Genomic DNA, 12,970 nt, shown 5'->3' on the forward strand with positions numbered 1-12,970 from the left:
ACTACCATAGAGGGAAAATTATTGTATATATTTGTTCTGTTAATCACAAAAGAAGATATTTAGAAGAATTAAGGAAAACAGACAGTTCTGAGACACCTTTAACCACCATTTTTAACTATCCCAGAAATGTCAGTTGCTAACATTTTCCAAATATCTTTCGTCAAAACAAAGAAATGTATACAGGTTTGGCACAATTTGAGGGTGAGTAATTCATGACAGAATATACATTTTTTGGTGGAGTATCCCTTTAAGCATAGACCGGTGCAGTGATTCCCAACCAGTAAGAACACTTGAAAAAGTTGTATTTGTTTTGTTAAACCTATAACACAGTCTAATATGGGTGTTGAAATAACAAATAATGATTGATTTATGTTTTACAGTTGAAATTTAAGGAATGCTGTGCACGTTTTATACATTTTTGTTGTTAGCAGAATATAGATGCTATTTATAGAAAGTATATGCAGTAAAATGAGTATAAAATGAACACATTTTTGTGTGGGGACGATGAAGGGGTACATAAGCCCACCAGAGAGGCAGCGGTGGTACATAAGATTTAGGTTGGGAACTACTGCACTGGATATTGAAACTCCTACTTTTGTGAAATATCAGACCATGCATCTTTGTAAACATAGACACGTCTATAGTAGGGTGTGCTGTTAATGCATGGACGTGGTTGTTTTTACAATGTTCTGAATGTTCTGTCATGCATTTTTTTGGTTTGTACCTTTGACATATTTTATTATTTATTATACCATTAGTTTTACTTGTCCATTCATGCCTCTGATTGGTGGTAATACTTTTGTGACTATGGCAAAAGCCTATACAGCACCCTCATTGCTTGCAGCCCATTTTATTCCTGAAGTCCTGGACTTAATCCAGCTATGTGGGAGGAAAATCAAATGGAGTGATGTTGTACTGGAGTGGGTAGAGTGCAGGTCATCCGGGATTCTATTCTCAACTCAGTGTTCTGTCCTAAAGTGATACCCTGCTGAAAAACAAACTAGTCTTAAACTAGTGTAAGTCGGTTTGCTGATTTTGGAAGGTTTTTTCATTTGTCAACTAGTTGGGCTGAAATTTCCAGCTAGCTGACCCATTTAACCACCCAAACACCATGGTCAGACTAAGACAAAATTCTAGACCCGATACCCAACCAGAAGCATTGAACAAGTAATACATATCCTCATGACTTTACTTTTGAAAATCGCTTTATTGTGGTACATTTTTTCTGTTCTTACATCATCTGATGCTGTCCCAGGAAACACTGCACAGCTGCAAAGATGAAATTACACAAGCAAATATAATTATATAGTGTTTTAGAGATGTTGCCTTTATTATGACACTAATCAGTAGCAAAAATCAAGTTAAAGATAAGCAGCTTTTTTGTCAAATCTAGACAAGCAAATTCATTACAGGTACGTGAAGGTAAATGTGGGGTCTAATGCAGTAGCGTTATGCAGTTTAGGAACAGAGGGTTGTCTGGATTAAAGTCTATATTACTGATTTGTCACTTTCTGACCAGGTGTCTCTTCTCTCTTCCTTTTTGCTGGTCACAGAGGCGTAGCCCGGTAAGTGCCATTTACCAGTTACAGTATGTTTGTTTTCTTTGGTGCTTACTAGTCTCCATCCAGTTTCTGTGCCCTGCTTTTATTTTAAACTGTCTTTTTCTGGAATAGTTTTAGGAATTTGGGGTGCTTTCACATATAATTTGTTTTAAATGAACCAAACCCAGTTCACTTTAAGCGCACTGTTTATCTGAGCCTGCAGTGTCTGCGGCAAGTGCAGCTTTTTTCCCTTTTTCATTATTAATAGACGAACGAAGTAAGAGGCGAGTTGACTTTAGCCTGACCATGTAAATATGCTTGATTTTCTAATCAAGAACATGTGAAAGAATAGAACGTCACAATTATATGCTGACTGTTAAGTACCGTTGTTAAGTTAACAAATGTAGATTGTTTTTAATTTTGTTTTACGTGCACTACAAAGCTCACAGCTGCATGTACGGCAAGCCTCCAGGTACACATGTCGAAACGAATTGCAAAGCGGACTGAAACTTTATTACTTTCACATGTCACAAAGAAACTGAACCACAAACTTACCCACAAACGAACCTCCAGAGGAGGTCTGGGTACGGTTCTCTTTTGGGACCTGTTAGGGGGGTCTGAGATTATTTGGACTGTTCCCATATACACGCTGAACTACTCTAAGAGCGTTTGGAGGGCTCAAACGAACTAGGTGTGAAAACAACCTTAGAGACAGATTCGGTAAACGTTTTTTGTGCATGGTTCTTTAGTGAACAAACGTGTGTTCACCAGCCCCTCAATGCATTAAAATAGTCCTTTACTGTATTGTGAATTTGTGTGAATCACTGCAAATTCTTTTTAGTGCCAAAATTTTCTATTTCCATGTAAATTGGATTATTTTAGATTTAACTTGTTCACAAAATGTTAATCTATTTTGTCTGGCAAGTTTGCGATTTAACCTCTTTTTCCTGGTGTCAGAAAGTACATAAAATCTAAATGAAATGAATCTAACAGTTTATTCTTAGAACAGTTCCCAAGATGGTTTATCAATGTTGATATTTTAAGTGTTTGTAACTGTGTTGGGTATATAGGGAGTATTTATAAATTTTTGGAGGATCTACTTACAGAAATGCAATAAAATATACTTAACTATGTATGTATAAAGACCTTACACAATGAAGCGTTATGTTTTTATTACATTAGAATGAGTTAATTCTATCCAGTAACACTGCAGGCCCCTTGGATCTAATTCGCCATTTTGTTTCTACAGTAACCCTAAGGAAAATGCTGCTCTACAGAGCGTGTTTCTTAAATATGTTATTTCCTTTGGCAAGAAGCACAAGCAGCCAAAGTATCGCGAACCAAGTGGTATCCCGGTGCTGTGTCATGTTCATACTTAAAATCTATTTTAATATTTAATATTCTATTTAATAAATTACATTTTCTGAATATACACCGATTTAAATGAAACATTTTGCATTTACTATAGTGAACAATGTTAAGTATTATTAGCTATAGAAATGGGTTAAAAATAATAACAAATACTGAAGTATTCTATACTATGGTAATATTTACTATGGTAAGACTAAAAATCATCTAAAATCAAAGACTACCCACATCTACGGAGTGATAAAAAACGAACAAATGAAGATAGAAGAATACGGTTTCTTTTGTTTAAAAGCTGAGACTCTATTCTTTCATTTGACATATTGTTTGTCCATATATGCTTTACCGAAAATTTACTGTGAGCAATTAAATTTGGGTGAAAATGTTCAAAAACGCTGGCGTAGGCTGGCAACATTTTTTTTAAAAGGCTGGCGGGGAATGAGTTAATACTATAGTACACCAGAACATTTGTTACGTTGGAAACGAATGCAAGTGTTCGAGAAATTTAATTTATACAGCAATGTTTATAAAGGGAGATGCTAGGATTGCTTTAAATGAAAACTATAATAGCCAGTAGGTGGCGGCAATATTTTACTGAGTCACGGCTGATTTATTCAAGAAGGAAGCAAGTGACTTGAAGAATAAATCACTTAATCATTATCTTGCACGAGTCTTTCAAAACACGGATAGAGATAAGAAGCACATCAAAAAGTAATTTTGTGAAGTAAAAAAAACAATTCCTTGCGGCACTCCATTTGAAAAATAGAGTGGTATCGCAGGTATTTTGAAGCTTTTGCATCGTGATGCTACCGTAGCACCTGTACACCGTGCAACCCTAGTTTTTAGTCCTGTGTCAGCCACCTTAGTGCTTCGAAAGGGAGGGGTGGAGTAAGCTGTTTGATGCAATTCGCAACTTCACCACTAGATGCCACTAAAGGCTACACATTGCTACTTTAAAGCTCTGAAGTTCTAAAGAAAAAAATATCTGTTTCATCTTTACTTTCTTTGACCTTCATTTGATCTTTTCTACATACATAATAGACCTTTGTGAATTAAAAATGTTCTACCTCATGAACTTTACTAACCAGCATCTAACGTCTAACCAAAAATGCTTGCTTTTTCTTAATGAAGGATACTTGGTATCTTGGTATTATAACTACATTATAATTACTATATTTATACTACATTATATATTATAGTACTGTAAATTATAACTTACTAAATGTGCTATAAACACAACAAAAACAGGATTTAGTCATTTATAGAAATGAGCTCTCCTGGTCACTTTATAACGCATTATAAAACACCAATTGACAGGGTATTTCAAGCACTGTCTAAATCTGAGCCACCATTAAGCTGAATATATCACCCACAATGCATTTCTCTCAGCTCACCACTGATAAAATGTTATGAGCTTTGAGACACATAAATATGTTAGTCTTTTGTTTTGTTTCAGGGTCTGGCAAAGAGAAATACACCTAGTAAGTACACACAAACCATTTGATTCTAGAGTTTTTTGGTATGCGTATTCATGTGACTGTATGCTTTACGTATTTGTACTACATGAACTTCCTTTGCTTATCAGGTGAAGAAATTGCACGACCGAGACGTGCTGTTCCGACGCCTGTACCAGCTCCCGCCTCTTCCCCAACACGTGCACCTGCTTCTGCACCTGCTCCAGAGCCCACTAGGTACATATATACACACACTTAAACACTGCATCTTTGTTGCTTTTTGGTGTTTGTATCATTTCTAAATGTTTGAGAGAAACTTAATAAAGAGGACCATCTGGTTGGATGAGTCATATAGATCTGACTTGTTTTTGCTCTATTTCAGTAATAAGAAATCTCCAGTGCCAGAGGATGCAACAGCCTTATTTGGTCCGCCACTGGAAACAGCCTTCGATGATGATGATGATGATGATGATGATGATGAGAAGACAAGTGAAGGTACATTACTGTATGGATGTTGATCTGTTGTGTACCACTGAATTTTAAATATTTGCTCATAATCCAAATGAAGCCCTGATTTTTGGGTGCTTATCGTTCACTTCATTCATTTAAACAAAACTTCACTTCGTTATATCATAAATGTGTTTTCGAGGGACTCACAGAGCGTATATACTGTACTAATATTACACTTTAACCCTTAGACAATGACTGCCGTATAGGCATTCTCATATTTCAGCTATGTGTACTTATAAAGCACTGTTCAAATTCTTATATAAGCAATGCCAGTTTATGTAACGTCACAGAACGGTAGAATAGAGCATTCATTGATGCTGTCCGGTGTTTGTGTGTCTTTAAATTCATCGCACTTAATTCCATTTGCAGTATTTCAGATTAAAAGAATTAGATGTTTTAGCTAATATGACAGAAATAGGCATATGTGTTGCATGGCGATTCCTTCCTCTATTTGAGTCACACACAGTTGTTAATTCTGCTCCCCATCGACTGTGTGTCTCGTCCTCCTCCATAAATTAGTGGTGACAAAGGAACCTGAGGTTTGGGGTGCACCCCTGCCTGAGCAACACCCAGACTCCTCTCTGGCAGCACCTTTTCCTACAGGAAGTAAGTTATTGCTTGTGTGGCATGATTGCCAGCTTCCTGGTATCATGACAGTGAACGATCGCCTGAGTGAAAAATCCAGATTTTTATTTTAATAACTTTCCCTTCGGCAGTCTCCATTAACCTACTAATTTCTCAAGTCATTAGCCGTGAAACCCAATCAAGATTTAGCTCACCAACAGAGCCATTCAGTTCATCCTGTACTGATGTTTTGTGATAGCAGTTTACTCAATGTGGCCTATTTTTATGCCTGTCAAACCTAAAAATGACATTGAGTTAGGCACCAAGACTGTGATTGTAAAATAGATGTCTAAATGTATTATTATGAAGGCTGTCAAATGATTCAGGATTGATTTACATATATTATGCAAACACAGACTTTTATTCTGGATGCAATAAATTGCGATTAATCCTTCGACAGCTTGATAAATAAATACTGTATGGTGGCTAATTCATATAAATTCACACAATTGTATTCGTACATTTTGTTTAGCACCAGTGATATTAATTTAGGGGTGGGGTTAGGGGAGGGGCTTCAGTGTTGCTTTTTTCAATAATCGTACGTATTTATACGATTTCCACCTTACGAATTCATGCGAATAAGCCAACTTCTAAAATAGTTACGAATTCGGAAAAGATCGGGGCTGCGTTTCCCAAAAGCATTGTAGCCTTAAGTTGATCTTAGAACCATTGTTACCAATGGAGCTACTATCAACGTTGGCTTACGATGCTTTTGGAAAACGCAGCCAAGGTTGGTAGTTTATGTCTGTCACTAAGTCAACACAATTGTGTCTTTTAGAGGTCTCAGACCACATTAGGAGTTTGAGATGCGATTCATTTATAATTTGCAATGTGAATGCAATGCGATGTAGATTTGTTTTTATTTTTGTGTAATTGCAAATAAACCATATTAAACAAATGCAAATTAAGTCAAGTAGTTCACTCGTAGTTAACAAATACCCAAAGCATCGACTAGTTTCGGAAATCCAGAATAAATCAACTCAACAACGCTATGTCATCTGTGTAATAACATGACTGTATACATTGCGGAACATCCTACCGAGCTTGAAAATCCTTATATGATAAAACGTAGGTCACAGAGAGTGAGGTGTTATCAGACAGTATGATCCAGTCATCCCATGCCATGCCACAGTCCCTGTCTTGTCTGTCTGTCCCTGCTGCCTGAATGAGACCTTGACTATGCATGGTGCTTGGAGGCGTGGCATGAAGGTGTGGCCTTCACGGGAAAGGGGGGGTGTATGTGAAAGCTTGTTTCAGCCGCACTAATGTCATTGCAGCGCTGCCTCCGCTTCCGCCTAAGAATGTGCCGACCTCCCCCCCTCCAAGTGAATCTTCATCCGCAGAACCTTCTGGTAAGATCCCTCCAGCACCTAGCGCTCAGTCTGTACTGATTTGTCTGATTTGTTTAATGCCTGAAATGTCTTATGACAATCTGTCTTGTGAGAATCTCTTGTGAGCACATTAACACCGTTTTTTCTATGTGGTTTCTGTGTGGTTTGTGATACAGATGTGCAGAAAGAGGAGGACAGTTCAAGGCTGGTCACACAGAGGCCTTCAATAGCTGATCTGGACAACATATTCGGCCCAGAGGATTCTTCAAACCCCGGTCAGGATGCTGGAGACCAGTGGGTCTGCTTCCATGACGAGTCACCTGAAAAACGTCCTCCTCAAGAGGCAGAAACAGCACCGGCACTCCCCTTTTCTCCACTTCCCCCATCAGAACCAGCACCCCCGTTACCAAAATCCCCACCTCCGTCAGAGGAGCCTAACCCTCCTTTACCAAAATCACCACCACCTCATGTCGATCCTATGCGGTCTCCCCTTTCCAGTGAGCCACCAAGGAGTAGTCCTCCTCCACCTCTTCCAACAGTTCCTCCTGTTCCCAAAGACACTACTCCTTCGCCACCAACTATCCCACCTCCTCCTGCCGAAGATGCCCCACTCCCACCAACTCCAAATGAACCTTCCAAGTCCACAGAAATATTGCCACGTGCTTCTTCAACGGACACACAACCAGACTTAATCAACAGCCCACCGTCTACTATAGAGACAAATGCACGCATAATCGCTCCCCCCTTGGTTATAAACCAGGAGGAAAAGAAGAGCCCAGAGGAGACCCCTTCAAAAGAGGACTTGACTGAGAGTATTGCGTCAGCCAAAGAGATCGGACCAGGACCACGTTCAACACCACCCCCTCCTCCACCTCCTACATACAGGGCGGTGGTGTCATCCCCAGGGCCCGTTCCTCCAGCTGGTACAGGTGGAAGTGAAAGTGGTGAGTCTGACCTACACTAACGTGTCTGCATAATAAAAAACAGTCACATACTTAACAACCAGTAGGAAAATGCACACGCGATTGCTAACTGCAAGATAAAAGTACCTTGTTTTGCTTTATTAAATAATGTCTACCAATGTAACAAGGAGACTGGACGAAGACTCTGAATATTGGAAATACAAATAAATTGAGTCTGAATTTAATGCCATTCAGCTGCAGTTTTAACAAAAGAGCCTCAGAGGGAAAAAGTTTAAATGAGAAGTTTTTGCCTCATTATTTTCTTTATATAGACACATACAGCTTCACCACTCTTGTGCAATGCAAAAATTGTTTTTGTTCTTTCAACTTAAAAAAGTAAGTGTTCATGCTGGATTTAAATAGGCTTTATATCGAACGTCACATGCAGAAACCAGAAAACAGGTCTTATCCAGACCAGGTCTTTTCTACTGTATGCGCTTGTTACATTTTAAGCTGTTTAAATCAAAATGTCTTTGAGAAAAGATAGAGAATACAAGCTTAATTTATGTACATAATACATGCATATTGATAAATAAAAGGTTTTTATTTCCACTGACATTTGAATAAAAAAAGAGAAAAAGTTATTGCTGTTATTTCATGATACTGTTAACAATTTTTCAGATAAGCGGACGTAACAAGACCTGTATGTATTATGTGAACACAAACTTATTCTGGATCCGATTAATTGCGATTAATCGTTTGACAGCCCTAATGAACTTTTAATAAATGAAACAAAAAGTCAAAGTATAGGATATCAGGGAATATGGGTTTTATTCAAACATTAAAAGAAACAGAAAAACAAAACATAGAAGATAAAGCAAACATAAACTAATTAATATTTGTTGCTCCTTTAGTCTAGTAATATTTTTCAGCCATTTTCCTTGACTCATATTGATTTGCACATGATTATTTGTTCGACCTTCAGTTTACACACTGAGTACTACTATTCACCAAGGATAAAGAGTTTTTAATACATCTTCAATGCAACATTTAGATAAAAAGGGACGTTGTCATTTGTATAAATTTGGACATCCCTTTTGGCCCGGACTGTATATCATTCTAGGTCATAGTGGTTTTCTGTCAACATCTTTGACTTATTTTATAAATATTTATGAGCTGCACTGTATGTCAATATAAAGTCTGGATTATATGATTAAAATAGATTGATAAATGACTGACCATTGATTTTCAATATGCATGTTCCAAGAATATCAAATATAGACATGCGTCCCTTTGGACACCAGTCAGGTTCGCATAGCATATCTTGCACATTCAGTAGTCATTAGACACACTAACAGCCATAGTTAGTTGGGTAGTAGGTTTCCTACCGTTGAAAATGGATGGTAACCGGGAATAATGCCGTTGACATTCCTCCAGAGAGGATCCATGTCACCAAAATACATTTATCAAAATACTTGAAAGAGGTTGTCCAGTCTCCAGCTAGGGGAATATGCTTTGAGCAAGCTGGCTTTGTAAATATGACGTTATTCTGGTCAAGTGTCCAATCACAATGGACTCTTTGATGTGTTTGATACATGTTACTCTTTAGATGGCTTTGCATTAATGGAGTGCTCTTGCTCCACAGGGTCCACCTCCCCTACACGTCCCTCTGCACCATTGGCTACCAGCAGCTCCTCTCCTCCCCCTCCCCCGCCACGGCCACCCTCAAGACCCAAACTGCCTCCTGGGAAACCAAGTGTTGGGGACATGGTAAGTGACAACAAACAAAGTTGTGTTGACTGACTGCGCATTTAAAGGAATATTCTTGAAAAATAAACCAAACGCAAGCAACAGATCTGTTGATAAAGCCAACCCATTCTCTCTGTATTAAATCTCCCCTCTGTTTCTTCTCTTTGCCTGCATTACCTGATAGAGTCGACCGTTCAGCCCCCCTGTACACTCGTCCAGCCCCCCTCCACTGGCTCCGCTGGCTCGGGCAGAGAGCACCTCTTCCATCTCCTCCACCAACTCTCTGAGCGCAGCCACCACGCCCACCGTCGGTAAAGAGCTCTCCGTTTCTGTGTCAGGTGTGACTTCATTTCCCATCATTCTCTATGCTTTGCCGTCTTGCGGGTTTTTGTGTGTTTTCTGCCCGTCTCGCTAGAATTCTGTGAAACAAGAGCCATTTCACATGGAGGACCTGTTGCGCTCCATGTTCTGTAATGTTCTGAATGTAAATCACAATGGTAATGATGCAGTTTAGATAAACACATAAGTAAAATATGTGACCTTAAATGAAACTTCTGGCTAAAGTGTTTGACATTGAGTGATTATCTTAGTATGTCTTTAGGTGGTAATGTATTGGTCGGTTTGGATATTTTTTGTCGGATATTTTTTGAGGAGTTTGATCTGCATGCTGTTGTACAAAGTGTTCATTTTAAATCCTCAATTGTTTTTTATTTAAGGAAAATGAAAATCATTGTAGAGAATAATCTAAGACTTGAAAATAATCTTAGATTTGAAAAGACTTGAAAAGAGCAGATACTGTATAATTTAGATAAAAACATAATTTGATTTATATCAGGACTGATAAAACTTAAAATCTTAGTATATCTCAATTGTTTTCTGGACTATTTTAAGTGCTGTCATTGATTGCCATTAGAAAATATTTTGCAGATAAATATTTTTAATCGCATCAGGTTTCATGGAGTAAATTGTAGTGTTTCATAATGGAAATGTCTGTTTGTTGCTTTTGCTACTCCATTCTTTTTTATCCATCAGTTTCCATCAACGTTTTTCCTTTTCTTAAGTTATTGTCCTTTTTACATTTTGAATGAGTGTCGTGCATCCATTGTGATGTCTGAGTTTAATGACTGTGATTTTTGTTTTCTTAGTTACTTTATTTTATTATATTGTTTACTTTTTGTTTGTGATTTGTCGTCTCGTCCTGTCTTTGGGGCTGACGTAATTGTCTGATGTCAGAAGATGACGCTTTTGTAGACAAACTTCCCAGCTTTGAGAGACGGGCAGACATGCCAGCAGGTACGCTATTAACCCTTCCTAAATGAATGGATGGAACGGAGACCACCAATTCAACGATGTAACAAATGGTTACATCACCCATAGTGTCCGTCATGGTGATCTTTGTTTTCCAGAGATCTTAAGCCAGTAAACAAGATGGGTTTAGCTTCATGAGTCATTCAAACTATTTTCCTACTATTTTAAAACTATTTTACTCTTTCACCGCCATTGACGAGTTATCTCGTCATTTAAAAAAAATGCTTCCCCGCCAAAGACGAGTTTTTACGGCAATCAGTGTTTGTACTGTTGTACAGCAGGTGGCGCTATTACACACCACTGGGAAAAAGTACAGAATCCCAGAACATAGAACGTATATGTTCTAATGATAGTTCGGAGTATAATCTGGGCGGAATTTTTGACAAAAAACGTTTATCATCTCAGCTGTTAAATCAAAATGATGCATTTTTTAAGAAACCTAGCCACATCTACGGAGTGATAAAAATGAACAAATGAAGCTGAGACTCTGTTCATTTGACATATTGTTTGTCCATATATTATTTACTGAAAATTTACTGTGAGACATTAAAGTTGGTTGAAAATGTTAAAAACCGCTGGGGTAGGCTGGCAACTTTTTTTTAAAGAGGCTGGCGGCGAATGAGTTAAGATACTTTTTTTGCTAAGCTCATGCATCTAGGAGATTGGGCTCCACCAGTATCACAGGCCCAGCATCCCACATCTTACATCTTCACATCAAGAACCAGGAACAGGAGAGTCTTTCAGTCCCCAAAAAGCATCAGTGTGGCTGCGGACTGTGTGACAGAGTGCCACCATCCCACTTGAAAAGATCACACACACACACAGGCTTTTAGTGTTTGAAGTGAGGTCTGGAATTGGGCCCAAGTGGTGGCAGTACTGATCAGTATGCTCGGCACCTCGCTAGTTTGAGTGGAGAGCACTCAGACATCACACCTGATAAAAGCATATCTAACACAGCACATTAGTCATGTTACAAAGGTCACATTTTAGTGCCACGTAATATAGGTGGAAAACACAACTTTGTATTTTATTCATTCGTACAATCCAGAACATCAATTTATCAGCCAAGCGAACACATCGAGATGTCTACTCATGTGACTTGCATTTTCTTCATTCATTATCCTCGTTGTTACTTTATTTCTGTTGTCTAGTGCTTTTTCCTTCCTTTTATCATTGCTTAAAAAAAATGGTGAAAAGAACTTGTTTACTCCTAGTGTCTCTCTCAATACTGCCCTCTGTTGTCCATCATCCCTACTGCAGCCTAGCACCTTCCATACATATGCTGTATGAAGAAATAAAATGTATGTGCTTTTTGCAATGCAAATTTGCGATTTTTAAGGCTAATATTGTTAGTTTTGATCAAATATTTGTATTGTCAAATAATCTCTAGATGACTGATTTAGGCTTTATTTTAGATGTAGCTTGAATATGATTGGTCGATTTAACTTAACTTTGGTCAAGTTATGTTCACAAGTGTATAATCTAAGGTCGGACAGAGGTTCCCTTGTATTTAATGTAGGCAGTTCCTGAAACTCAACTTTGGTGTTGTAAGACTTGTTTTGATTTTACACAAAAATCTATTTTTGCTAAACTGCTTCTTAATAATGCTACAATAACTAAAGCTAGCAAAAATGTTAAAATGGTTAGTGTGTTTTTGTACGTGTTTTAAATTGTTCCATGTGCTGTGCAACACATAGATGTGTCTCACGTCATAGTCATGCCCATATGAAGTGTTTTGTGATCACATCTTTGACCTCCGACCCCGCCCCCTTCACCGTGCTGTATGATGGACCTGTGTGTGACTCACGCTACTGTCCTTCTCTTCCCCTTCTCCTTCCCGACCCCAACCTTATACCCCCCTCCCTCCAAACAGAGACAGACCAGCCCTCCCTCGTATGGTTTGACCGAGGCAAGTTTTATTTAACCTTTGAAGGTAAGTTAAGGTTTATGTCTGAGGACGTAGCGCGTGTACGCTCAAGTCTCATCTGACTCCCCCTTTCTCTCATGCGTTCACATCTTCATTGTATGCTTTTCTACACAACATCTGCTTTGCTCTTTATATCTGGTTTGGCACGCAGTTGCTTTCATTGGCAGCTTTTCTTTTCTTTAAGGGTCATCGTATTTTTCACCTTCATCTTCATCTTGTTCTTGTGGTTTGGTGGTTCATCTGCTTTGATCTTCATCTT

General features: G+C 38.4%; 1 protein-coding gene across 11 annotated transcripts in view; it reads left to right on the forward strand.

Moving 5' to 3' along the window:
* sgip1a (SH3GL interacting endocytic adaptor 1a) overlaps positions 1–12,970 on the forward strand; it is a 58,125-nt gene that overhangs the window by 38,500 nt on the left and 6,655 nt on the right. For 5 of the 11 annotated variants that reach the window (XM_056749844.1, XM_056749852.1, XM_056749845.1 and 2 more), the window contains 11 exons: positions 1,554–1,565; positions 4,363–4,387; positions 4,492–4,597; positions 4,743–4,855; positions 5,390–5,476; positions 6,772–6,846; positions 7,002–7,769; positions 9,373–9,497; positions 9,661–9,787; positions 10,710–10,769; positions 12,658–12,717. In XM_056749844.1, coding sequence (XP_056605822.1) covers positions 1,554–1,565; positions 4,363–4,387; positions 4,492–4,597; positions 4,743–4,855; positions 5,390–5,476; positions 6,772–6,846; positions 7,002–7,769; positions 9,373–9,497; positions 9,661–9,787; positions 10,710–10,769; positions 12,658–12,717 — 1,558 coding nt within the window. Of the gene's footprint in view, positions 1–1,553; positions 1,566–4,362; positions 4,388–4,491; positions 4,598–4,742; positions 4,856–5,389; positions 5,477–6,771; positions 6,847–7,001; positions 7,770–9,372; positions 9,498–9,660; positions 9,815–10,709; positions 10,770–12,657; positions 12,718–12,970 lie in introns of all 11 variants that reach the window. The other 6 variants (XM_056749848.1, XM_056749849.1, XM_056749847.1 and 3 more) reach the window with 6 other exon arrangements.

This window comes from Triplophysa dalaica, chromosome 6, assembly GCF_015846415.1.
Source record: "Triplophysa dalaica isolate WHDGS20190420 chromosome 6, ASM1584641v1, whole genome shotgun sequence".
Classification (NCBI taxonomy): domain Eukaryota; kingdom Metazoa; phylum Chordata; class Actinopteri; order Cypriniformes; family Nemacheilidae; genus Triplophysa; species Triplophysa dalaica.